This window comes from Lampris incognitus, chromosome 1 (genome assembly GCF_029633865.1).
Source record: "Lampris incognitus isolate fLamInc1 chromosome 1, fLamInc1.hap2, whole genome shotgun sequence".
Taxonomy (NCBI): domain Eukaryota; kingdom Metazoa; phylum Chordata; class Actinopteri; order Lampriformes; family Lampridae; genus Lampris; species Lampris incognitus.
The window spans coordinates 149,687,919-149,715,793 of record NC_079211.1 but is presented as its reverse complement, the minus strand read 5'-3'; the positions used below and the strand labels follow the sequence as shown (position 1 = coordinate 149,715,793).

General features: G+C 47.4%; 1 protein-coding gene across 2 annotated transcripts; it reads left to right on the top strand.

The window, feature by feature from the left end:
- The first annotated feature begins 225 nt into the window (after positions 1-225).
- utp15 (UTP15 small subunit processome component) lies at positions 226-18,601 on the top strand. 2 transcript variants are annotated; one of them, XM_056289851.1, is made up of 12 exons: positions 226-376; positions 699-823; positions 4,153-4,245; positions 4,997-5,181; positions 8,189-8,367; positions 10,107-10,232; positions 12,719-12,854; positions 12,988-13,072; positions 16,295-16,459; positions 16,706-16,807; positions 17,068-17,201; positions 17,887-18,601. In XM_056289851.1, exons 1-12 carry the CDS (start codon positions 325-327, stop codon positions 18,161-18,163), a joined length of 1,659 nt encoding a protein of 552 aa, XP_056145826.1. In that variant the 5' UTR covers positions 226-324; the 3' UTR covers positions 18,164-18,601. The 2 variants fall into 2 exon arrangements, with proteins under 2 accessions (XP_056145826.1, XP_056145818.1); XM_056289843.1 differs by having other exon boundaries at positions 696-823.
- The last annotated feature ends 9,274 nt before the right edge of the window (positions 18,602-27,875 follow it).

Here is a 27,875-nt window from a genome sequence, read left to right as displayed (position 1 = left end):
GCTGGACGCAAACGCATGTTTTATTTGGAGGAAATAAAAAAAATAGATGGAAGTCGACGCCACGTTCTTTTCGTATATGGTTACGACATGTATTTGATTAAATTAGTGTGTATTTAAGGAAAACGTGCGAGACTCGGTTGATACGTCCGGTGGAACGACGCTGTCGCGCCGGATTTGAATACTAGAGTTGTGACGACATCCCGCCGGAAGTAGTCACGTCAGAAGCATGGCGGCGCCCCTGCTCGCGAAAAGGCAACGTGATAAGTCGGTAAAGTGAGAGATGCGTTTCAGCGCGACGCGTAAGATGGCCGGTGTAGGGTTTTGATGCGCGGCGCCGCTGGGAGACTTCGTCATCTGAGCAATTTGTCGTCCGGAGGTAAGAGTCGGCCCGACGGCAGTTGGTACCGCGAGCGAGCACGCTGGCTGGTCTGCGGCCGTCCGCCGTGCTGCGCCCTCATAGCCGCTCTTCACTAAGTTAAGGGGGGGGGGGTAGAAGAGGGGATTCGCCTGCACGCCTTATATTCCCATTAGCTACGCACAGTCATGCGTCTTCTGCCGAGAATCGCGGTACTTACCTAGCCGCCATGCACCGTCCCGTCCGCTGTTCGCTCCACATAGTTTAGTTTGTTCTTCTAATGTCCTATTGCTCGACCTTTCTGTCTCCCCCCCTCCTCTGTGATCAACAGCAGCAGCAGCAGCACCGTACCAGAACCAGAACCAGCTGCTTCACACAATGGCCGCGTTCAAACCTACGAAGATCCAAGTCTATCCCAAACTGGGGGAGAAAGTCACACAGGACACATTGTACTGGAAAAACTACAAGGTGAGCTCACTGTACTGCCAGGGGTGTTGATAAAAGTGCTCAACCAATGAGGAGCGGAATATCAAGATTACATCTTCATATATATTTTTTTTTTCCGAAACCGTCAATGGTGTTGAGTGCTTGACTAATGAAGAGCGGAGTGTGTGTGCGTGCGTGCGTGCGTGTGTGTGCGTGCGTGTGTGTGTGTGTGTGTGTGTGTGTGTATATATATATATATATATATATATATATATATATATATATATATATATATATATATATATATATTGCCCTCTGCCTTGTGGGTGAGTCTGGGAAGACATAAGGCTAAGGGAGCTCACCCCAACAGAAAAGCAAGCTGAGGATTTCCGGCAGCCCCCTGCAGTTGTGTGGAGGTGCCGGTCGTCTAGGCCAGTGGTTCTCAACCTTTTTGGGGTCCTGGACCCCCTGCGTATTTTTGATCTACCCTGAGGACCCCTCCACCTGATCTTGGGGGAGGGGGTTGCAATTTGATAGAAACAGTAGAAACTGCATTTTAAATTGCATTATAGCATTTATTCACTCTTTGGGGCAAAAATCAGAGCTTTCAGTTGTAACTTAGATATAGTTAACAAAACACAATTCTTATGCAGTAACTTTCAGATATATGTAACAAAACAGAATATGTATTCAGTAACTTTCAGATATATGTAACAAAACAGAATATGTATTCAGTAACTTTCAGATATATGTAACAAAACGGGATATGTATTCAGTAACTTTCAGATACATGTAACAACACAGAATATGTATTCAGTAACTTTCAGATATATGTAACAAAACAGAATATGTATTCAGTAACTTTCAGATATATGTAACAAAACAGAATATGTATTCAGTAACTTTCAGATATATGTAACAAAACAGAATATGTATTCAGTAACTTTCAGATATACACTACCGTTCAAAAGTTTGGGATCACCCAAACAATTTTGTGTTTTCCATGAAAAGTCACACTTATTCACCACCATATGTTGTGAAATGAATAGAAAATAGAGTCAAGACATTGACAAGGTTAGAAATAATGATTTGTATTTGAAATAAGATTTTTTTTACATCAAACTTTGCTTTCGTCAAAGAATCCTCCATTTGCAGCAATTACAGCATTGCAGACCTTTGGCATTCTAGCTGTTAATTTGTTGAGGTAATCTGGAGAAATTGCACCCCACGCTTCCAGAAGCAGCTCCCACAAGTTGGATTGGTTGGATGGGCACTTCTTTGAGCAGATTGAGTTTCTGGAGCATCACATTTGTGGGGTCAATTAAACGCTCAAAATGGCCAGAAAAAGAGAACTTTCATCTGAAACTCGACAGTCTATTCTTGTTCTTAGAAATGAAGGCTATTCCATGCGAGAAATTGCTAAGAAATTGAAGATTTCCTACACCGGTGTGTACTACTCCCTTCAGAGGACAGCACAAACAGGCTCTAACTAGAGTAGAAAAAGAAGTGGGAGGCCGCGTTGCACAACTGAGCAAGAAGATAAGTACATTAGAGTCTCTAGTTTGAGAAACAGACGCCTCACAGGTCCCCAACTGGCATCTTCATTAAATAGTACCTGTTAGAGCCTGTTTGTGCTGTCCTCTGAAGGGAGTAGTACACACCGGTGTAGGAAATCTTCAATTTCTTAGCAATTTCTCGCATGGAATAGCCTTCATTTCTAAGAACAAGAATAGACTGTCGAGTTTCAGATGAAAGTTCTCTTTTTCTGGCCATTTTGAGCGTTTAATTGACCCCACAAATGTGATGCTCCAGAAACTCAATCTGCTCAAAGAAGTGCCCATCCAACCAATCCAACTTGTGGGAGCTGCTTCTGGAAGCGTGGGGTGCAATTTCTCCAGATTACCTCAACAAATTAACAGCTAGAATGCCAAAGGTCTGCAATGCTGTAATTGCTGCAAATGGAGGATTCTTTGACGAAAGCAAAGTTTGATGTAAAAAAAATCTTATTTCAAATACAAATCATTATTTCTAACCTTGTCAATGTCTTGACTCTATTTTCTATTCATTTCACAACATATGGTGGTGAATAAGTGTGACTTTTCATGGAAAACACGAAATTGTTTGGGTGATCCCAAACTTTTGAACGGTAGTGTATGTAACAAAACAGAATATGTATTCAGTAACTTTCAGATATATGTAACAAAACAATATGTATTCAGTAACTTTCAGATATATGTAACAACACAGAATATGTATTCAGTAACTTTCAGATATATGTAACAAAACAGAATATGTATTCAGTAACTTTCAGATATGTGTAACAACACAGAATATGTATGCAGTAACTTTCAGATATATGTAACAAAACAGAATATGTATTCAGTAACTTTCAGATATATGTAACAACAGAATTTTTATACAGTAACTTTTAACAATGCAAACGGGAGCGAGATCTCTTATTAAAATACAATAAATTACACTTGTGAAACAGATGTAATTAGAGAAAAAAGTCCTGTTACCCTTTATAGTTTAGGTAGATAAAGGTCTCAGTCACATTTGAGTAAAATAATCCTATTTCTATAAATGTCATAGGATCTTTTTTTTAAAGATATGTTATTTTCACGGACCCCTTGCAATTACACCACGGACCACTAGGGGTCTAGGGGACCCCCGGTTGAGAAACACTGGTCTAGGGATCCCCCTTGCCATCGGAACCATCTCCTCTACAATCTAGTCATGTGGCGTTGGGAGAAGCGCACCCCCCCCCATGCCACTTTAAAAACCATCTCTGCGCAGGTATCTTCTGCTGTCTGAGTCCTCAAAGGACCCACAAATAGAAGAAGATGGTCATCATCGGGCAAGATGGACAACCAGCAAAAAAAATTTATATATATATATGTGTGTGTGTGTGTGTGTGTGTGTGTGTGTATGTATGTATGTATGTATGTATGTATGTATGGGCGGCACGATGGCGCAGTGGTAAGCGTGGTCGCCTCACAGCAAGAAGGTCCTGAGTTCGAGCCCCAGCGTAGTCCAACCTTGGGGTTCGTCCTCTGTGTGGAGTTTGCATGTTCTCCGCATGTCTGTGTGGGTTTCCTCCGGGAGCTCCGGTTTCCTCCCACAGTCCAAAGACATGTCGGTCAGGTGAATTGGCCGTACTAAATTGTCCCTAGGTATGAATGTGTGTGTGTGTTGGCCCAGTATGATGGCCTGGCCAGGTTGTCCAGGGTGTCTCCCTGCCTGCCGCCCAATGACTGCTGGGATGGGCTCCAGCATCCCTGCGACCCGGATAAGTGGTTCAGATAATGGATGGATATGTATATTCTGGCCCTGGTGATTCTAACAGTACCTTTTTGCTCTGCATATTACAGGCCCCAGTCCAGATCAAAGAATTTGGATCAGTCACAAACATAGACTTCTCCCCTGTGGCTCCACATAACTATGCTGTGACAGCATTTACAAGGGTATGTTGTTTTGTTATTAATGCAAGTTTGTTCATTTGTCTCTGCCTTACCACAGTTTACTCACTACAAACTACTGGCTGCCAATGAGTCTTAATTGAGAGTTTAAATTCAGATTAAGCCAGCTCTAGGTGATGTGTCTCCCTTCGTGGAGCTCGTTGCGAGCCATATTTTGTTCAATATCAAGTGCAGTCTTCTTCATGTTGTTCGGAGCAGACGTTACAACACATGAAGCCTCAGCAGCTGGATAACTCAGTAGGTAAGAGTACCGGCTTTCCCACCTGGGTTCAAACCCCGGTCGGGACAAGTCGCCAGTAAGTCCATGGCTTAGACGCCTAATGCTATACAAGCCAACTACCTCTCAGCGTCTGCTAAATGGAATTGGAAATTGTAATTGTAAATGAAAAGTTAGGTAAAGCGAGCAAAACAAACCCAAGTGTTGCACAAGCATGATATGAGGGGAGTGACACAGTGAGATAAAGGAAAGCAGGAAGGTGCTTTCCCCTGCACAGTTTGTTTTTCCTCTCCTTGTTGAAATTTATTTCACAGTGGGCACAAGTTACCTACCTTTATATAAACTACCTTGTTGTTGTTCCGATGGTTAGGGCTGGGTAAAAATCTTGCGGCTAATTTAAAGAATTCACCAAACTAATCTCTTTAACTGAGCTCCCAAACCAATCATGACCAATATAGAGGAAGTGAAACAATTGGAGTTTAATGTTTCTTCTTCTTTTTACAACTGATCTCTCTACAGGTCCACATTTATGGGCCATTCTCCCAGGAGCCGGTGAAGGCGTTCACACGGTTTAAGAACTCAGCGTACTGTGGGAGGTTCCGGTCGGATGGCCAGCTGTTGGTGGCGGGATGTGAGGATTCTGTGGTGCGCCTGTACGACATCAGCGGCAAGGTGGCGCTCAGGATGTTCAAAGGACACACAAAGTAGGTCACGCCGGGATAGAAAGCCTGCTGATGTTTAGTAGTAGTGATCATAGAGTAATGACAAACTGCATAAGAAAACTGGGAGTGTGTACCATTGTTGTCCCAAAGCCTATTTGTGTACTTTGTCGGCTGCAGATTTATTCCTTTTTTTGGTGAACTCCTACTTCCTGAAGCTTAACAGTGTGGCTGACTGTTAAGCTTTTGTGGTGGGGAAAAAAGCCAACCAGACTTCGTGTTTATACCCCAATGAAATGCTAACAAAAACATGCTTTGACCCTGTTGTGATTTCTCAAACCTGATCAAACTACATGTTAGCCTTGTAGTCAAGACCATCCAAGGCAGAACTAAGATGGCATGTTCAATTCAAGACCAGTGGATCCAAACCTTGTGTAAAGACTGACACCAGAACAGTACAAGTCCTTTCAAACACCATGACTGTAATCAAAGAAGGTTGAATCAGTTCATCTGGACACAGCGTTTATCGACAGATACGTTTCCTCACACATCCAAGGGCCCAGACACACCAAACCGACTAGCGGCGACGAAGGTCGACTGTTACGTCGCCTCCCGTTTGGGCCAAAAAGTAGCACTTGAACACACCGCAAAGACTACAGCTGACGGCCAACTAGCATGTAGGTTCTGCACTGATTTGCTAAGCTGAACAGCCAATCAGAGTGATCTCTCTCACTGACGGGCTCCACCAAATTGGCCGAAAAGCTGCTGACAGGGATCCGACTAGTGCCGACGGTGCGGGACACACCGCAAAAACTAGGGTCACAGACGCTCACTGATGGCCTGGACCTGGTGTGTCAGGGCCCTAAGTGACATCTTCAGTCTCAGCTGACTGCAGGTATCCCACCCTTATAGACTATACATTGGCATAGCGACCGAAACCAACGACCAGTTTCAGATGCAAATATGGGTGTGACCATTAACTAGAGTTTCAATGGCCATGTGTACTATTCACAGACGATTAGGCAATGTTTGCAGTCACAGCATTGTATGATGGCCAAGAGAATGGCACAACACAGAAGAGCTAGAGGCCATGACACACCAGGCCGACAGCCAGCCGTCGCCAATGTCGGGCCGTCGGTGAGCGTCCGTGGCCCTAGTTTTTGTGGTGTGTCCCGCACTGTTGGCACTAGTCGGACCCCTGTCGGCAGATGTTCAGCCGATTCAGCATGTTGAATCGGCGGTGGAGCCCGTCAGTGAGAGATATCACTCTGATTGGCTGTTCAGCTTTGCAAATCAGTGCACGAGAAGAGAAACGGAAGTTAACGAAAGCAAACAAATGACGAAGTCAAGAGGCCACACACAGAAGGCTCTTCTCATTGTTCGTGTTCATCTCACCTGAACATTTCCAGAATTTTTCCTCTCACGGAGGCGCAGAACATACATGCTAGTTGGCCATTGGCTGTAGTCTTTGCGGTGTGTTCAAGTGCTACTTTTTGGCCCAGACGCAGGCGATGCGAGGCAACGCAACAGTCGACCTTCGTTGCCGGCAGTTCTCTGATGTTGGTGTGGTGTGTCTGGGCTCTAACACGTCAGGCCAGGACTCCGCAGTCTACTACACCACTTACAGGCCAGTGGCCACTCTTTCAGGGATGAGGATGTACACACCCTTGATAGGGAGGAACGCTGGTTTGAACGGGGAGTCAAAGAGGCCATCTATGTGAAGAGGGAACAATCATCCCTGCACTGGGGGGCTAAGAGTACATCTGTCACCATCTGTCGGTCTGTTGATCATTATGCCACTGTATTGTTCATAAGGGTGAGGATGCCTGCAGAACTTTGTTGCGACTGAAGAGGTCACTTAGATGAGTGATGAAACGTATCTGTCAATAACCGTGTCCAGATGAACTGATTCAGCCTCTCTATTTTCTTACCTGGATTATTGAGCATGCATAAAGACTCTATGACTGTAATCGTATTCGTCTACTATTGTAGTAAAAGTCACGATTTCACTTCTGTAATATTTAGTTAGGCTTTTTATCCTCTACCAAGGAAGAAATGTTTCAGATTCCAAATTTTCGAACGTTTCAGAGACATAAATTATAGAAAAGAAACAAATCATTTTAGATTGCATTTCATTGATCTAGTTGATATTGTTTTAATTTTCTCGATCAAGTTTGATTTCATCCCCCCAAAAAAGGAAAATTAAACTCATGTACTTGAACGATCTTGGGAAAAATTGTCACAAGTCTGCCCTGTCCGAAACCAAGTCAAGTCTGAGTCGTTATGCTGTGAAGTCTGAGACCAGACCGAGACCTTCAAAAAGCAGTCTGTGGACCAGAGTCCGTGCTCAAGTATGAAGACCCGACTGCATGCAGGAAATGGTGTCATGATTTGTTGGCTTGAATGTCGCCGGTGTGTAACTCTTGTATTCTAAACAAACACTCGGACACCGTAGTGTTCATGTGTAACGGGTCGGTCACATGACAAGTTTCACCAGTAAACAATTTCCACAAGAATGATCCAAATACAGAATCCACATCATGACCTGGCTCTCTTAGACTTCTCCCAGCTTCTTCTAACCAGCTGTCAAATTAGTACGAAGTCACATGTCACCTTCCGCTTCCGGTGTCGGGAGACGACAGTGCGAAGCCACATTTGCGGCGGCCTCACCCAGTACCGTTCACACAGTGTCTTTGTCCACGTCTGCGTCTAAGTGTTGTCTTCGTTTGATGGCTGGGAGAGCTGGCGCTGGGAGAGCGGGGCGGGCTAGGCTAACTGCTAGCCCATGCAGACCGGCGGTTCTGACAGCCATCCCGGCTGGCGTTTGTTCCCTTGGACAGTGATTTTTTTTTTTTTTTTTTTTTTAGTTTGTATATGTGTGTTAGTGTGGGTATGTGTGTTGTTGTAGTTTTTGGATGTGTTTGTGTCTTTGTGTTGTACTGCCGTGGGCTGGAGGAAACGGCGTTTCGTTTCATTTCATGCACAAAGTGTTCCTGATTCCTGATGTGTGCGGTTATGAACGTACGTTTTGTGTTGCTCCATCCTGTCTTAGGGCCGTACACGTGACAGACTTCACCTCCGACCGGTACCACATCATGAGCGGGTCGGACGACATCACCTGTCGGCTCTGGGACGTCCCCAACGCCACCGAACTGACCTCCTACAAAGAGCACACGGATTACATCCGGTGTGGCGCCACAAGCAAACTCAACAGAGATGTGTTCATCACGGGTGAGGCTGGCGCTCATCGCTTCCCACGGTCTCACTGTTCAGTTGAAAGTAGAGTAACAACAGGACAGACACACAAACTATGTAGTTTTATTTATTTATGTTGGACCTGTGCTGTCGGCAGGCTTGGCACACAACACGGGGACTTGGCGTGCCAGTGTGTCCAAGACAGAGTTAATCTGCAGGTGCAGTTCAGGTTCTCCACCTGCAGAGGCAATCTTTATTATTAATTTATTAACTAATAATGATGAAGAACCGCTTAATATCGCTCCGTCCTGTGGATGATCTGTGGTTCGACAAGAGCTCCTGACAAGTCTAGAGCCCGTGCTGCTTTGTGTACTCTGTTTAACACAACATGGGTGTTCTGTGGATAACATGACGCCAACGGTAAATTCAGTGTCGCTTGTTTTTTTTTTTAAACTGTCAAAACAAATTAATTTTAACATTTTTCCCCAACGTGTGTGTCAGGTTGTGACCCATAGATTTATTTTTGTTAAAACTGCAGCAGGTAACTCTTTTTTTGGCCTTAACATCCATTATCCATCCATTATCCAAACCCAGTGACCAGCAGTCACTGGGCGGCAGGCGGGGGGACACCCTGGACAGACCGCCAGTCCATCACAGGGCCAACACACACACACACACACACATTCACCCACATTCACACCTAGGGACAATTTAGTAAGGTGAGTCACCTGACCTACATGTCTTTGGACTGTGGGAGGAAACCACAGCACCCGGAGAAAACCCACACAGACATGGGGAGAACATGCAAACTCCACACAGGACGACCCAGGATGACCCCCAAGGTTGGACTACCCCGGGGCTGGAACCCAGGACCTTCTTGCTGTGAAGCAACCGCGCTAACCACTGCGCCACCGTGCCGCTGGCCTTAACATAGCATCATTCAGTTCATTTTGGTGCCATATTATGAAGTCTATGGGAGAATGACAATCTTCACTCTTTTTTTTTTCTCCCCAATTGTACCCGGCCAATTACCCCACACTTCTAAGCCGTCCCGGTCTCTGCTCCACCCCCTCTGCCGATCCGGGGAGGGCTGCAGACTACCACATGTCTCCTCCCATACATGTGGAGTCACCAGCCGCTTCTTTTCACCTGACAGTGATGAGTTTCACCAGGGGGACGTAGCACGTGGGAGGATCACACTGCTTCCCCCCGAACAGGCGTCCCAGCCGACCAGAGGAGGCGCTAGTGCAGCGACCGGAACACACACCCACATCCGGCTTCCCATTCGCAGACACGGCCAGTTGTGTCTGTAGGGACGCCCAACCAAGCCAGAGGTAACACGGGAATTCGAACTGGCAATCCTCCCCGTGTTTGTAGACGCCCGACAATCTCCACGCTTATCAGTTCACTAGAAGTCTTATTTTCTCCATGCATTTTGTCACCGAACCTCCCAGGAAATATATTGTTTGCTTCATGGCGGTTTTACTTCATCTGGTCTGTGAACATATGCTTCCCTTTCGTCCGACAGTCTTTTGAGCTACAGCTTGTAAATAAATGCACGTATCTTTTTGCTATACCATGAAGGGAAAAAAAGGTTTCCACTTGGCTGTCTTGGCAACAGCAATGTTAAGACATCGCCGAAATCCAGAAAGTTCCCTGTGGGCTCATTAAAAGCACCTGTAAAGGTTTTGGATGCGGTGAGCTATCGGAGGAAATCGACCAGCCGTGTTTAGTGTGTTAAAATGTGACTGACGGCAGACTTTTTCTCATGCTAGGCTCGTATGACCACACGCTGAAAATGTTTGATGCCAGGACGGATAAGAGTGTGATGACCATGGACCATGGCCAGCCCGTGGAGAGTGTCCTCCTGTATCCGTCTGAAGGACTGCTGGTCTCGGCAGGTAGGCAACCTTCACATGTGTTGATGCTACATTTAGTCAACACACTCGATGTGTTTGTAAAGTCTCCCGTCATCCCTGTCTTCTCCTCTTCCTCACGACAATTGTGTTAATTTGTGCTGACGAACTGTCACATCACGTCACATCACACGCAAACACACCTACTAGAAATGGTAAGTTGACTTAGCTGAGTTGAACAATTCATAAAAATTTGTCGACTTGTAAAATAGTATCTATTACTATTACTACTACTACTTTCAGCTGCTCCCATTAGGGGGCGCCACAGCGGATTATCCATTTCCATCTCTTCCTGTCCTCGGCATCTTCCTCTGTCACACCAGCCACCTGCATGTCCTTCCTCACCACATCCATAAACCTCCTCTTTGGCCTTCCTCTTCCCTTCCCTGGCAGCTCCATATTTAGCATCCTTCTCCCAATATACCCAGCATCTCTCCTCCACACATGTCCAAACCATCTCAATCTTGCCTCTCTTGCTTTGTCTCTAAACCGTCCAACCTGAGCTGTCCCTCTAATATACTCGTTCCTAATCCTGTCCTTCTTCATCACTCCCACTGAAAATCTTAGCATCTTCAACTCTGCCACCTCCAGCTCCACCTCCTGTCTTTTCATCAGTACCACTGTCTCCAAACCATATAACATAGCTGGTCTCACAACCATCTTGTAAACCTTCCCCTTTAACTCTTGCTGGTACCCTTCTGTCACAAATCACTCCTGGTTCTCTTCTCCACCCACTCCACCCTGCCTGCACTCTCTTCTACACCTCTCTTCTGCACTCCCCGTTACTTTGGACAGTTGGCCCCGACTTATAAAATAGTATATTATATTAAAAAAGAAATCAATTCATAGTATTAGTGTTGTATTAGTATAGAAAGTGAGAGGATGTCTGAGGAGTGGAGAAGAAACATACTGGTACCGATCCTCAAGAACAAGGGTGATGTGCAGAACTGCAGCAACTACAGAGGTATAAAGTTGATCAGCCACAGCTTGAAGATATGGGAAAGAGTAATAGAAGCTAGGTTAAGAGGAGAGGTGACAATCAGCGGGCAGCAGTATGGTTTCATGCCAGGAAAGAGCACCACAGATGTGATGTTTGCTTTGAGAATTGATGGAGAAGTATAGAGAAGGTCAGAAGGAGGCACATTGTGTCTTTGTGGATTTAGAGAAAGCATACGACAGGGTGCTGAGAGAGGAGGTGTGGTATTGTATGATGAAGTCGGGAGTTGCAGAGAAGTATGTAGGAGTGGTGCAGGATACGTATGAGGGAAGTGTAACAACGGTGAGGTGTGTGGTAGGAGTGACGGGTGGGTTACAGGTGGAGGTGGGATTACATCAAGGATCAGCTCTGAGCCCTCTCTTGTTTGCAATGGTGATGGACAGGTTGACGGACGAGATCAGGCAGGAGTCTCCGTGGACTATGATGTTCACGGATGATATTGTGATCTGTAGCGAGAGTAGGGAGCAGGTGGAGGAGAGCCTGGAGAGGTGGAGGTATGCATTGGAGAGAAGAGGAATGAAAGTCAGCAGGAGCAAGACAGAATACATATACATGAATGAGAGGGAGGACAGTGGTATGGTGAGGATGCAAGGAGTAGAGGTGACAAAGGTCAAGTTTAAATACTTGGGGTCAACTGTCCAAAGTAACGGGGAGTACAGAAGAGAGGTGAAGAAGAGAGTGCAGGCAGGGTGGATTGGGTGGAGAAGAGTGTCAGGAGTGATTTGCGACAGAAGGGTACCAGCAAGAGTTAAAGGGAAGGTTTATAAGATGGTAGTGAGACCAGCTATGTTATATGGTTTGGAGACAGTGGCACTGATGAAAAGACAGGAGGCGGAGCTGGAGGTGGCAGAGTTGAAGATGCTAAGGTTTTCATTGGGAATGATGAAGAAGGACAGGGTTAGGAACGAGTATATTAGAGGGACAGCTCAGGTTGGACGGTTTGGAGACAAATTAAGAGAGGCAAGATTGAGATGGTTTGGACATGTGTGGAGGAGAGATGCTGGGTTTACTGGGAGAAGGATGCTGAATATGGAGCTGCCAGGGAAGAGGAGAAGAGGAAGGCCAAAGAGGAGGTTTATGGATGTGGTGAGGGAGGACATGCAGGTGGCTGGTGTGACAGAGGAAGATGCAGAGGACAGGAAGAGATGGAAATGGATGATCCGCTGTGGTGACCCCTAACGGGAGCAGCTGAAAATAGTAGTAGTAGTAGTAGTAGTAGTGGTAGTGGTAGTAGTAATAGTAGTGGTAGTAGTAGTAGTGATAGTAGTAGTAGTGGTAGTAGTAGTAGTGGTAGGTTGTATTAGTATAGTATTAGTGATAGCACTAGTATTGTATAAGTACAGTATTAGTGCTTATAGTTATCATAGTCCAAATAGTTTTCCTGATAGTCGTTGGGATTTCAGAAGTGTGCCAATGGAAATCCTTACAATCCTAACCCTCAACTGAAAAACACATGATCTGTTCACTTGTGCAGGTGGACGCTACGTGAAGGTGTGGGATCTGCTGAAAGGAGGCCAACCTCTGGTGTCTCTGAGGAACCACCATAAAACCGTCACCTGTTTGTGTCTCAGCAGCAATGGACAGAGACTGCTATCAGGCTCTCTGGACAGGTGTGTGTGGGCGTGGGCGTGGGTGCAGGTGCGAGAAACTCGTCCCTGACAATAACAAGGCTTTTTTTTTTTTTAATTCCAGTGAACACTGTTACCTACTGTACAGTCTGTTTTCTCCCCCTTCTCGTTGCAGGCATGTGAAAGTGTACAACACCACCAACTATAAAGTCGTCCACAACTTCGACTATGCGGCCTCCATTCTCTGTCTGGGCTTGGCTGTAAGAAACTCATTCTGTTTGGGCCTGGGGTTACAAATCTCTGTGGGGAAAAGAGTGAAAATGTGAAGAAATTAATTTTCCATACAGGTTAAAAAAGGAGGGAAGGTTTCAGAAGACTGGGAAGTCCCAAACCCGGTTTCTGCAATAGCTTTCAAAGATAGCCAGTATTTTGAGTGATTTTATAAAAGATGGATGAAACATTCTGCAGCCTTTCCTCTCAGTGTTTCCAGTGAGGATCAACCCTTTTTTTTTTTTAGTCAGAGAGAATCCATCCATCCACTATCCAAACCACTTATCCTGCTCTCAGGGTCACGTGGATGCTGGAGCTTATCCCAGCAGTCATTGGGCGGCAGGCGGGGAGACACCCTGGACAGGCCGCCAGACCGTCACAGAGCCCACACCCACCCACACACACACACACACACACACACACACACTCATACCTAGGGACAATCTAGTACGGCCGGTTCACCTGACCTACATGTCTTTGGACTGCGGGAGGAAACTGGAACCCCCGGAGGAAACCCACGCAGACATGGGGAGAACATGCAAACTCCACAAAGAGGACGACCCGGGATGACCCCCAAGGTTGGACTACCCCGGGGCTCGAACCCAGGACCTTCTTGCTGTGAGGCGACCGTGCTTACCACTGCACCACTGTGCTGCCATGATTCTTGGTTTATGGGTCTTGGTTTTCAGAGAGGGAGGGCGGCATGGTGGTGCAGTGGTTGGCACGGTCTCCTCACAGCAAGAAGGTCCTGGGTTCGAGCCCCAGGGTCGTCCAACCATGGGGGTCATCCTGGGTCGTCCTCTGTGTGGAGTTTGCATGTTGTCCCCATGTCTGCTTGGGTTTCCTTCAGGGGCTTCGGTTTCCTCCAACAGTCCAAAGACATGTAGATCAGGTGAATCGGCCATACTAAATTGTCCCTAGGTATGAGTGTGGGTGTGTGGGTGTGTGTGTGTGTGTGTGTGTGTGTGTGTGTGTGTGTGTGTGTGTGTGTGTGTGTGTGTGTGTGTGTGTGTGTGTGTGTTTGTGTGGACCCTGTGATGGCCTGGCGGCCTGTCCAAGGTGTCTCCCCGCCTGCCGCCCAATGACTGCTGGGATAGGCTCCAACATCCATGCGACCCCGAGAGCAGGATGAGCGGTTTGGATAACGGATGGATGGTTTTCAGGGAGACTCATCTTTCCAAAACCGCAGGTGGTACAGCTGGGCATCAGCTGACATGAGGCTCCTTTTGCTGTTTTCCGACTCCCAAGTTTTCTGAAACTCCACATCCCTTTTACACCACACGCTCCCCATGAGCATTAAATTCAGTTAAATTCCTAACAGTACTTACTGTTGTGTATATTATAGGTATGACTGCTGTGTATAACACCACAGTGTGTGTATCCGGGTCTTTCACGCCACGCTGGGTTTTGATCGCTGAGGCTCCATGTTGTGTTTCATGTCAGTGGTTTATTGCACCATCACATGTCACACACGACATTTGGGGTAACTCATTTTAACGTCCGCTCAAACCACATAATGCTGTTACGCCCTGGTATGTAAGATGTGATTGGATTAGCGGAGCCTGAAATTATCCCCGTGTCATGATCCCCATGGGAGGATCCCCATGGAATGATCCCCATGGGATGATCCCCTTGTCATGATCCCCATGGGATGATCCCCGTGTCATGATCCCTATGGGATGATCCCCATGTCATGATCCCCATGGGATGATCCCCATGTCATGATCCCCATGGAATGATCCCCATGGGATGATCCCCTTGTCATGATCCCCGTGTCATGATCCCCATGGGATGATCCCCATGTCATGATCCCCATGGGATGATCCCCATGTCATGATCCCCTTGTCATGATCCCCGTGTCATGATCCCCATGTCATGATCCCTATGGAATGATCCCCATGTCATGATCCCCATGGAATGATCCCCATGTCATGATCCCTATGTCATGATCCCCGTGTCATGATCCCCATGTCATGATCCCTATGGAATGATCCCCATGTCATGATGTCCATGGAATGATCCCCATGTCATGATGTCCATGGAATGATCCCCATGTCATGATGTCCATGTCATGATCCCTATGGAATGATCCCCATGTCATGATCCCCATGGAATGATCCCCATGTCATGATCCCTATGTCATGATCCCCGTGTCATGATCCCCATGTCATGATCCCTATGGAATGATCCCCATGTCATGATGTCCATGGAATGATCCCCATGTCATGATGTCCATGGAATGATCCCCATGTCATGATCCCCATGTAATAATCCCAGTGTCATGATCCCCATGTCATGATCCCCATGGCAGACTTGAGTTATGGCAGCAGCATGAAGACGAGAATAATTATGAAATGTAATGATGGGTTTGCTTTTTTTTTTTTTTTTTAACCAAAACCTTTATTAAAACGTTGTTGGCCTCTTTTTGAGCCATGCAAAAACTTCATCGATCTCTTCAGTGTTGAGAAACTCATGTGGCTGAAATGGGGCGTTGGTATGAATCTGCTTTTTTAGAACAGGAAGTTGCCTGAAATGGGGGCTTCCCCCCTCCCCTTTTTCTCCCTAATTGTACCTGGCCAATTGCCCCACCCTTCCGAGCCGTCCTGGTCTCTGCTCCACCCTCCTCTGCTGATCCGGGGAGGGCTGCAGACTACCACATGCCTCCTCCCATACATGTGGAGTCACCAGCCGCTTCTTTTCACCTGACAGTGAGGAGTTTCACCAGGGGGACGTAGCGCGTGGGAGGATCACGCTATTCCCCCCAGTTCCCCCTACCCTCTGAACAGGCACCCCGGCCGACCAGAGGAGGCGCTAGTGAAGCAACCAGGACACATACCCATATCCGGCTTCCCATCCGCAGACACAACCACTTGTGCCTGTAGCGACGCCCGACCAAGCTGGAGGTAACACAGGGATTCGAACCAGCGATCCCCGTGTTGGTAGGCAACGGAATAGAGCGCCACGCCACCCGGACACCCCTAGGTTGACAGATTTGACCTCCGGACTGTTTTAAATGGGTTGTCCTGGACACCCCTAGGTTGACAGATTTGACCTCCGGACTGTTTTAAATGGTTTGTCCTGAACCAGGGTGATTGGATTGGTAAAGACTGCTCACGTGGTAGTTCTGGAGGACACCTAGAGTGAGAATAATTATGCTGTGTGGTCTGTTTTAAAGAAAATGAAATTAACCCTGAATCTGTCTGTCTTCCCAGCCGGATGACAAGTCCATCGTCGTTGGCATGACAAACGGCGTTCTGAGCGTCAAACACCGCAAGTCCGGTGTCACAGAGTCGAATAAGAAGGGCGCGCAGGGCCGCCAGAATCGGCGACCAACGTATCGGTTTTTCGTGAAAGGGAAAAACTTCGTCCCCAAACAGGTAAGGAACCCGACCCCGGCGCCTCAGGGCGCACATGCCGTCGGCGAGGTGAACCGATCGAGGCACGGCCTGTTGAGTGATTATCCATTTAGTGATCCATCGACTGAATGCTACCAGAGATGAGCTCCAAGTGTCTGACAGCGGCCGATGCCTCTTATCTGTTACCTGACGGTTCTGTTGTCTCCTCGTCCCCCGGTCATCCCTTCTTTTTATTGATTTCTTTTACACGTCTTATCTATTTGGCAGGACGACTATCTGGTCAGTAAACCAGTGAAGCAGCACTTGGCCAAGTACGACAAAGAGCTCAAAAGGTTCAACCATTCCAAGGCTCTGGACACAGCCATGGAGGTAGGAGGGCTTTTTATACCCCCCTGATGTTGACAAAAACACGTTCCCCTTCAGCAAACGTATTTTGTATTGTTATTTTATCATTTATGACCTGAGTCAGGAAGCAGTCGTGCGTGGCATTGTTGATCGCCCAGTTTTGCTCCCAGCGGGGAGGACGTAATGACGGGAGGTCGGCGTGTTTCCAGTTGTGATGATCTGAGCGAGTCTTCTTTTTTCCCCCGTCTCATCTGAATTCTGCTGTCTCTGCTTTGGTGTTGTAGTCGTGGATGAGGTTTAAGAAGCCGGAGGTCCCGGTGGCCGTGATAAAGGAGCTGGATCGCAGAGGGACATTAAAGAACGCTGTGGCGGGAAGAGACGAAAAGAAACTCTCCCAGCTGCTCCATTTCCTCATCGGGTATGATTCAGACCTCATTTATATTCGACTTATATACCTATAGTTACCTTACTTATCTTTTTTGTTGGGGGGGGGGGGTCCTCCCTTTTTCTCCCCAATTGTATCCGCCCAATTGCCCTACTCTTAAATAAATAAATAAGGGTGGTGCGGTGGTTAGTGAGGGTCATCTCAGCAAGAAGGTCCTGGGTTCGAGCCCCAGGGTAGTCCAACCTTGGGGGTCGTCCCGGGTCGTCCTCTGTGTGGAGTTTGCATGTTCTCCCCGTGTCTGTGTGGGTTTCCTCCGGGGGCTCCGGTTTCCTCCCACAAGTCCAAAGACATGTAGGTCAGGTGGATCAGCCGTACTAAATTGTCCCTAGGTGTGTGTGTGTGTGTGTTTGTGTGTGTGTGTGTTTGTCGGCCCTGTGTGACGGTCTGGTGGCCTGTCCAGGGTGTCTCCCCGCCTGCCGCCCAATGACTGCTGGGATAGGCTCCAGCATCCCCACGGCCCTGACGGCAGGATAAGTGGTTTGGATAACGGACCTATGTTTACCTTACAAATGACACCGTCATGGTGTCCCACCGACATGGGAGCTGAAAACCTCATCGTTCATGTTGTATGGGTGTGTTTAGTCGCGTGCACCAGATGAAGGTCACTTCCTTTTTTCTTTTCTTTTTTTTTACCTTTTCTTTGCTTTCCTCCCTTTAGGAATTTGGTGGATCCCAGGTTCGCCCCTGTCCTTGTGACGCTGGCTGAAATGATCGTTGACATCTACCGGTCAGTCGTTGGCCAGTCGTCCGTGGTGGACCGACAGCTGTTGCAGCTGCAGGACCTGTTGGAGAGAGAGATCGACTACCAAAAGGAACTCCTGGAGGTTATGGGAATGTTGGAGACCTTGTTCACCGCCTCCCTCCCAAAGAAGGAGGCGTTATATCCCGGCATCAGCAGGTCCAACGGTCTGACTCAGAAAGCTCAATTGGTCTGAGCCGCAGCATCAGGCCACCTGAGGCCGCTTGTCGGGGTAAAACCCCTTCATAGAGTGCCTTTACTGCTCTGGGAACACTCTGATAAGAGCATCGCCTCACGCCACACACAGGGATTGAGGACCTCCATTATGTGACATGTCACTATCTGGACTCTCTGGCGCCCCCGGGGGTATTTTAACTCTAACTCGGCTGAAGGCACGGCGGGCAGAAGAAGGTGTGTTTTCTTCATGTAAACTTTGGTTAATGTATAACAAATCACTTAATGGATGGATGTTAAGCGAGGAGTTGTTTTCAACGCAAGTCATGGAATCACAACATTTCACTGTAAGTGTTCTCTATGTGACATCGACGGGTGGACTTCTCTATTTTGATATTTTCCACTGGTTTTTTTTGTAAAGACTAATAAATCTATGATATTGGATTTAGTCAACTATGGTGTGTGGTAACTCTGAAAGATTAAAAAAATCAACTCATGGTCATCCATGCATCCATCATCCAAACCACTCAGGGTCGCGGCGATGCTGGACCTATCCCAGCAGTCATGGGGCGGAAGGCGGGGAGACACCCTGGACAGGCCGCCGGGCCATCACAGGGCCCACACACACACACGCACGTTCACACCTAGGGACAATTTAGTACAGCCGGTTCACCTGACCTACATGTCTTTGGACTGTGGGAGGAAACCGGCACACCCGGAGGAAACCCACACAGACACACGGAGAACATGCAGACCCATCACAGAGGACGACCCGGGACGACCCCCAAGGTTGGACTACCCCGGGGCTCGAACCCAGGACCTTCTTGCTGTGAGGCGACTGCGCTAACCACTGCGCCACCGCGCTGCCCACTCATGGTCATTTCTTTTATATTTGTAATGACCAGCATCAACATTAGTTTTAACGGCCAGACTAAATTGTAATGGATTTTTATTTATTTCTGATTTTTCCTTTTTTCTCCCAATTTAGAGGCCAATCGATCCCTATTTTAGTTCAAACTCCCACCCTCGTACTGCATGCGTTCGCCAACTGCATCTCTCCGGCCGGCAGTCCCGAAGGAGACGCCTCCCCACTTCCGTGACAAGGCGACTCCAGGCCGAACCACTGCTTTTTTCCGACACACACAGAGACGCATTCATGTGACGAACACAAGCCGACTCCGCCCCCCTCCCCAAGACAGCGCTGCCAATGATCACTGCTTCATCGAATCCGGCCATAGTCAGATCTGACGAGACCGGGACGCGAACCCCAGTCCCCAGTGGGCAACTGCATCGACACAAAGCCGATGCTTAGACCGCCACACCACCGCGGACCCTCCAATGGATTTTTAACAGCCAAATTAAATCGGTTCAATTCAGCTGTATGAAAAATAAACAAATAGTAGATAATATTAGACTTGGATTACATGTATTGGGATTATTGAGATCTCATTGATACAGACGGCGGGCCTGTGATGGCCTGGTGGCCTGTCCAGGGTGTCTTCCCACCTGCCGCCTTAGTCTGTCCTCTTTGGCTGAAGTTGTACTCATACAGGAACTTATCCGACGTGGTGACTGGTTAGTAGGATAACCTGTGCACACCGGGCACGTCGGAGGGCTTTTACACAGAGAGAGAGAGAGAGAGATGTTGCTTCTGCATGTTTCCCATCCTGCTGTCCTCCCTCCCTCCAGGGGCCGCCAGCAGCAGTGGGCATCCCTTTCCTTCAGCGCCCAGGGACCAGTTCCTGATGGATCTCCATGTCGTGATCAGGGACAGGACAGGAGCGTTCTGGGTGGTTTTATTGGGCTCTTCTCGAGGCTGGAGGAAACCCTTGTGAGCACGGGGCGGGCATGCAAACTCCACACAGAAAGGCACCTAGTCAGGGGCGTCCGGGTAGTGTAGCGGTCCATTGCCTACCAACACGGGGATCGCTGGTTTGACTCCTCCGTGTTACCTCCGGCTTGTTCGGGGGGGGGGGGGGGCGCGCTACGTCCTCCTGGTGAAACTCCTCACCGTCAGGTGAAAAGAAGCAGCTGGTGACTCCACATGTATGGGAGGAGACATGTGGTAGTGTGCAGCCCTCCCCGGATCAGCAGAGGAGGTGGAGCAGAGACCGGAAGGGTGGGGTAATTGGCCGAGTACAACTGGGGAGAAAATGGGGGGGGGGGGAAGAAAAGAGGCACTTAGTCAAGAGTAGGGGGTGTAAGAAAATATCGATACACTCAAGTATGGCGATATCATCTTTTGTGATACTGTATCGATTCTCAAAACCGCTGTATCCATTTTTTATTGTTTACATGTGAAGGTTGGTGACAAACATGTTGTGTTGTGTGTAACCCCACCACCGCTAGGTAACAGTGTTGTCATCCATCTTCAGCCATCTGACTCTTCCACTCCCACCCAACAACGTAAACTGAGACAGGAAGTGGCGTAAGCAGAAAGAACACAGGCCTGTGAAACAGGGCTATATCACCTTTCTTACAGTATCACCACATATTGAATGGTAACCCCTGTGTCCTGATACGTATCGTATCACCAGATTCTCACCAATACACGGGCCTAGTCGAGAGCTGACCCACCTGAGCACGGGGAGAACTCTGTGTCCTATGTGATGAATATTAATAAAAGATAGCTGAATGTCTATGTACAGCTATTGCCAAGTGTATGGTTCAGTGCAAGTTAAGCTGAATATAGATATAAATATGGAGCAGTGCAAGATAAAGTTGAATAAATGGTTTCAGGCGGTTGGGAATAATGACGTCTAAACAACATGGCTGCCAGTATCTGATATGGTGGAAATGAATTGCACGGGGACCTCAAATCACCGGACTCAAGAGTTTTTGATGCCACTCATGCAATTACACTTCCCTGTACACGTCCTGCGTCTGGTCTGCATGATGTCCGCAGGTGGATAGCGCTCACGTCATTGGCCGTGGTGTTATCCACTATCTCCACTAGAGGTCGCTGTCACATCCGAAAATAAGAAGGGGCCGACCCGGTAGAAGGAGTCTTGAGTTGGATCTTTTTAACGTTCAACCAGGAGAGACGGAGGGATGCAGACAGTCGGTCCCGTCTGGGATCCCGCAGCTCGCCTCGCAAGAGGGACGACAGAAACCTGGGAGCACCTGCAGGTCAGCCCGGCCGGAAGTAGCACGCTCGTTGCGTCTCGGCGCGCTGCAGCCCAAATCGGAAGAGTCGAATAAGAAATAGTTTTTTGCATGCTGGCCTTTTGCAGCAGGTGTAAAGCTGCACAACACCGCAGGCGTCCTTTGACAGGAGCCCGAAGTGCGTCCGTCCTGCAGCCTCAAGTGTCCTCCGTCCAGACCAAGGTAGGTCCGCCACCAGCCACTTCGGACAAGTCGCCGCCAAACATTGGTTTGCACGTAATGGCTTGATTTGACGTTGGGTTTTTTTTTTAGGGCAGATCATTTCAGATACTTTTGCAAAAGTCCGAAATGCTTCGTCTGCAGGCAAATGTGCTTCCGAACGAGGGTTTAAGCGCCGAGTCCTGCAGAAATGCATGGCCCGGAGCTGCAAACCAGCGAGTCGACCCACCTGGCACGAGTGGATGATGGACAGACTGATAGATAGAGAGAGAGATGTCTTGAGAGGAAATTTTCACAGTTGGTGCAAACACCCCAATAATACGCCACAGTAAATTCCACATTACACTGTAGTGCAGTAATACATAAGACAGCAAACAACAGTTCATCAGCCATTACCCTGTACCACAGCAATACAGCTTAACAAACCTGGCACAGTAAATTAGGCATTGTATTGGAGTAATACAACTGAATTAACAGGGACACAAGTTACTCGGATATTACACTATACTAAAGTAATATTCATATGACTTAGGTATATGAATATTTAGTATATTTATGTATACTATAATAGAATATTTAGTAGAATATATATATATATATATATATATATATATATATATATGAATTCATGAAGTGACAAGAGAAATAAAACAGTACATCAGACATAATACAGTGTATGATCTAACAGACACAACAGTAAATTAGATATTGTACTGCAGCAGTTGCTTGGTTTGGTAACTTGACTCTGGCCAATAAAAAAAAGGCTTATAGCCGCATCAGATGGGCTAGTAAGATTTCAGGGAGAGGTCAAGCCCGGCTTGCTGACCTTTATAATAGGAGGGTGTTCAGAAAGGCTGCTTCCCTCCTGGAGTGCCTAGGTCACCCCCTTCGGCCAGAGTTTGAGCCGTTACCCTCAGGTGGTCGGTTGAGGATGTCCTGTATCAGGACTAAGAGAGACAAGGCTTCCTTTGTCCCCACTGCCATTCTGTTGTTAAATGGCAGACAGTGTTCGTCTTGTTGTCTGCAGATGGCTTGTTTCCTTGGTCTGTGTATTTGAACTCCTTCGGTTCTCCTTGCCCACTGTGTCCTGCTGTCAATTCTGTCTTGGTGTTTGTGTGGGGGTTTTGTGATACTGGCTGCAAACTACTTTCCCTGTAAGGGACAATAAGGCACTTTGACAGTAATACTTGTGAACTAACAGAGACATGAGACAGTGGATCAGACATCGGACTGTACACATGCCGCCAAGACATGGACATGCATAGAAAAATACAGTAACTGGAAGACAGTTCCTTCTCTCGTGGCACTGATGTTTGGTTAATTACAGCTGGTTTTCCATCCCAAAGTGATGGGTCGAGTCTTCAGATGCACCACGGTGTCACCGTCTCTGTCTTCCTCCCTCTGAGGGGATGGTTGGTCTGGACGATGAAGATGGATGCCGTGCTGCTGTGTCCTGTTCAGGAAGTGGTCGATGATGAGACCCAGCAGGACCAGCGGAGGCCTGGATGCTCAGAATAGAAATACAATAGATTTTTTTTTCCACCATGGAACGACACGCGCTTAGACACGACATGTCAAGTGGGGCGCATGGAGGCAGAACGTCTCCACGTCCCGAGGGGATAATGAGGCGTGTGACGCTTTCACTTCAACTGCGCCACCTTCTGGTTTCACTGACCACGTTTACGTGGTGTTAGAAAAAGTCGATTTCTTGTGTGCTTTCAGTCTGCTGTTTAAGTATTTATCAGAGATATACTAAACAAAATTATACTCAAGTATACCACTAGTACGTTGATAGTAGTGTAACCGGTTATTTTCTTGCCCGGTGCGGGATTCGATACGAATTCACTAACCGCTCGGCTAAAGGGTCAGACCCCGTTAGCTAGGGGGGCTAACGGGTCTTATTAGTAGTTTACACTAGTCACCCTCTCCCGGAAGCGCGCCCTCGCGTTTTGTTATTCCCGCGCTCCGAAGAGACTTCTGAGGATCTGCACACTTCCGGATCCCACCGCTGCCACCAGTGTAACCGGTTATTTTGTTGCCCGGTGCGGGATTCGATACGGGGTGTACTGCACCACAAGGCGGCGTCGCTAACCGCTCGGCTAAAGGGTCAGACCCGTTAGCTAGGGGGGCTAACGTGTCTTATTAGTAGTTTACAGTGGCATACGTTAGAAATATGCGTGAACTTTGCTTAAGTTTACTAAATAAAATTAACTTCAAGTCTGCTTTTCTCGCGAGGGCCGACTAAATCTGGACTTTTAAAATACATGTGGACGTGTTAGTCCGGCTGAAGTCGTGCTAAATGGCATGTGTGGAAGTGGGACTAACACACCTAGATGACGCGGGGTGGGGACGGATTTGCTCTGGCATGTACACGCTTCAACCGGCCCCGAACTGGCCTAGGCGTTCTGCGCATGCTCCATAGTTCCCGCGGCGGCGGCCTTTCACCCGGAAGTCGAACAGCGTAGTACCAACATGGCGAGTGCTGGAGCGAGAGCCACGCATTTCTGGACAGACGAGGAGACAAACGTTGTGTTGTGTCAGCTGAAGGAGTTGTATATCCTAACGTACACGACTTGCTAACTTGTTTGTCGCTTGTTTGGTATGTGACGCAGTAGGTCAACCGGAAGAAGGTCCAATAGCAACCAGCTGAGGGTGTCCGGGTAGCGTGGCGGTCTATTCCGTTGCCGGGATCGAATCCCCGTGTTACCTCCGGCTTGGTCGGGCGTCCCTACAGACACAATTGGCCGTGTCTGCGGCTGGGAAAGCCGGATGTGGGTATGTGTCCCGGTCGCTGCACTAGCGCCTCCTCTGGTCGGTCGGGGCGTCTGTTCGGGGGGGCTGGGGGGAGTAGCGTGAGCCTCCCACGCGTTACGTCCTCCTGGTGAAACTCCTCACTCTCCGGTGAAAAGAAGCGGCTGGCGACTCCACATGTGGCGGAGGAGGCATGTGGTAGTCTGCAGCCCTCCCCAGATCGGCAGAGGGGGTGGAGCAGCGACCGGGTTGGCTGAAAGGGGACATATCGCCACCTACCGTCCCGGGGTCGGACATACTTTCGTCAATAAATCGAGTCTCCCCGGTGTACGTATACTGGGACGACGCTCGACTTAACTGCGCATGTGTACGCGGTGATTGTATTCTATATAGTTTTTTTAACCTTTGCAGCATGCCACCATGCATTTCCCTGCACGCTGCACGATGCCCGACTGTGTACGTGACAAATAATAACTTGGAACTTCAAGTCCAGAAGCTACGCCACGGTGGAAAGTCGCTGGTCTTCATTAAAATCATTATGCACATGCTCGGGCAGGCTCAGAGGATTAAACCTGTCTCATCCGATGGCCTCGGACTCCAGTTGGCACCGGTTGCATTTGGTAATCTTGTGAGGATCAGAGAACAGCACGTTGTAATAACTGTAATAACCAAAGACAATGAGAAATCCCATGGCCTGTGTTGGATGTGTGCTTGCTTCATTTTTTATTATTATTTTTTTAAGTTTTGTCTCTTCACGTCGTTTCTGTGTCTCTGCCTTTCAGTCGCTGTGAAGATGGAGCTGAGCAGGAGGAAAGTGCCTCTGTATGTGAGTATCTTCACCAGTCTGCAGACTGTCCGTTCCCATAGACCTGAATGTTAGTCAGCCATATCTGCAGAGAATTGGATTTGGGTTTAATTTGTTTGGCAGTTTACATGAAATTATGACAGACGGCACGGAAGACCTGGGGGCTCATTTCTGTCCCTGTCCTTGTTTGGGTTTGGATTGCATTGTGATTTATAAAAAAGACATGTCTCAGTGATGGGTTTTGTGGATTTCATCCATTTTTCTCTCCACTTTTGATGATGCTTGGTGTTGTTTTTAAAACAACAGATTATCACTATCTACTACTACTTTCGGCTGCCCCCGTTAGGGGGCGCCACAGCGGATCATCCGTTTCCATCTCTTCCTGACCTCTGCATCTTCCTCTGTCACACCAGCCACCTGCATGTCCTCCCTCACCACATCCATAAACCTCCTCTTTGGCCTTCCTCTTCTCCTCTTCCCTGGCAGCTCCATATTCAGCATCCTTCTCCCAGTATACCCAGCATCTCTCCTCCACACATGTCCACACCATCTCAATCTTGCCTCTCTTGCTTTGTCTCCAAGCCAATTCCTATCGGTAACGATAACAATATTGGATAACGACAACGATATTGATATAACGATATTGATATGGATAACGATGGATTGGATAATGATAGATTCCTATTATCCAATTTAATAATGCAACTGATATAGTTTTACCACATTCAGCTTTGAGGTGGATGAGTTCACCTCCGACATAACAAAAAATGGCTGATGGATTCTGGCCTTCGCTGGGCTTCTGTTATTCTCTAAATGAAATATTTCTGGTATTGCCATCCGATTATTTGAGTATCGAATCCCGCTTGAATCACTCTTTCTGATAGGGGTAAATAACACCATCCATCAGCAAGCCGGTGACAACTCCACCATACCATTTGTGTGTATATCGAGTCAATGGATAACTCCTTGCTTTATGCACAACGGTGTTTTCTATTTGTATTTTGTAGCTAGCACAGGGCTGGGAAGGAACTTTTGTTTGGCTGTTTGTTTGATCAGTGAGCTCTGCAGTCATGTCAGGCCTTTGAACGGATGGTTTGTCGGCGTAGGTAAGCTGTAGTCAAACGGTGTTAGAAAAGAAACCTTCAGAGTGGAGTTGGGAACTCTGAGGATCAAATCCGCCGTCTATTGTTGACATTGTTTGCAGTAATTTGATGGTTAAACATGCGAGGTCTGTTTTTCTGTTTTAGATGTTTGCCATATCATTTTTTTTTCTTAGTTTCTGGGTCTCTGAGGTTATCCAAAGGTTATGTAACTTTATTTGTCCCCCGTTCTCTCCCCAATTGTATCCGGCCAATTACGCCACTCTTCCGAGCCGTCCTGGTCGCTGCTCCACCCCCTCTGCCGATCCGGGGAGGGCTGCAGACTACCACATGCCCCCTCTGATACATGTGGAGTCACCAGCCGCTTCTTTTCACCTGACAGTGAGGAGTTTCACCAGGGGGACGTAGTGCATAGCAGGCTCCCGCTATTCCCCCAGTTACCCCCCCAACAGACACCCATTATGTTATTTATAGTATAATACTAGCACTTTAAATTCAGATCTGGCATGAATAAGGAGCCAGGGAAGGGAGGCTAGAATCAGTGTGATAGGGTCATTTTTTGTTGTTGTTAATATTATAGCAGCAGCATTTTGAATCAGCTAAAGGTTTTCAGTGCTAGTGCATGGCAGGCTGGAAAAAAGCTCATTGCAATAATCGAATCTGGATGAAACAAAAGCATGGATCAGGATCTTGGCATCGGCCATGGACAAAAAGACTGGATTTTGGAAACGTTTCTTAGGTGGAAAAAGGTCTTGGTGATTTTATTAATGTGAAATTCAACAGATATGGATTGATCAAAAAATATCACCCCGATTTTTGGCTGTGGAACATTGGGAGCTCACACAGTTGTCAAGAGATACCATTTCCTGGTCATAAAGGTGACTTTGTCTTGCAGGGCCAATTACCAGCATCTCAGTTTGTTTTTTTTTCAGAATTAAGTAGTAAGAAACTAGATGACATCCAGTTTTTCCCTGCAGACAAGTATGCCTCTAGAATTCTAATATGAGAATTATTATCTGACTTGACAGGTACATACAGCTGAGTATCATCAGTGTAGCAGTGGAAATTTATTCCATAGCTACCTATAATATGGCCGAAGAGAGATGTAGAGGGAAAATAGCAAAGGACCAAGAACTGAGCCCTGGGCTACACCATATGTCATTGCAGAGAAATCAGACGTAACTACCATGGAAGACACACTATGTTCTATCAGTAAGACGTAAGTCAAGACAGAGCCAGACCTGAAACACCTAGGTAATTCCAAAGGTGATCCAAAAGTGTACTATGATCAGTGGTGTCAAAGGCCGAAACAAGATCAAGCAGCAGTAGCACTCGTGTGGAATTGGAATCCATAGCAAGAAAAAGATCATTCACCACTTTTGTGAGTGCAGTTTCAGTGGACTAACAGGCTCTAAACACAGATTGAAATGGTTTAAAGAGATTGTTGGTGGAAAGACAGGCCAAAAATTGATCAACTACAACTCAGGTGGGTTGGAGATTGGTCTATAGCTATTGAAACCCCCTGGATCACTATTTGTTTGCTTTGAGAGAGGTTTGACTATGGCAGGTTTTCAACTAGTAGGAACACTGCCAGAGGCAAGAGATAAATTTATGATATTTGGTATCAGGGGGCCCAGCAACCACCAAAGTTCTTTGAAAAGTTTAGCAGGGAGGGGGTCAAGAAGCCAAGTTGTAGGTTTGGCTGCCAAAGTCAGCTTGGACAATGTTTCCGATGTGACAGTCTCAAAACGTCA

Excerpts from the sequence above, each read along its gene's own strand:
- utp15 (XM_056289843.1), top strand. The coding sequence starts at position 325 with ATGCGCGGCGCCGCTGGGAGACTTCGTCATCTGAGCAATTTGTCGTCC. Across the intron at positions 8,368-10,106 it reads CAGAGATGTGTTCATCACGG|GCTCGTATGACCACACGCTG; the intron begins GTGAGGCTGGCG and ends TTCTCATGCTAG. Across the intron at positions 10,233-12,718 it reads AGGACTGCTGGTCTCGGCAG|GTGGACGCTACGTGAAGGTG; the intron begins GTAGGCAACCTT and ends TCACTTGTGCAG.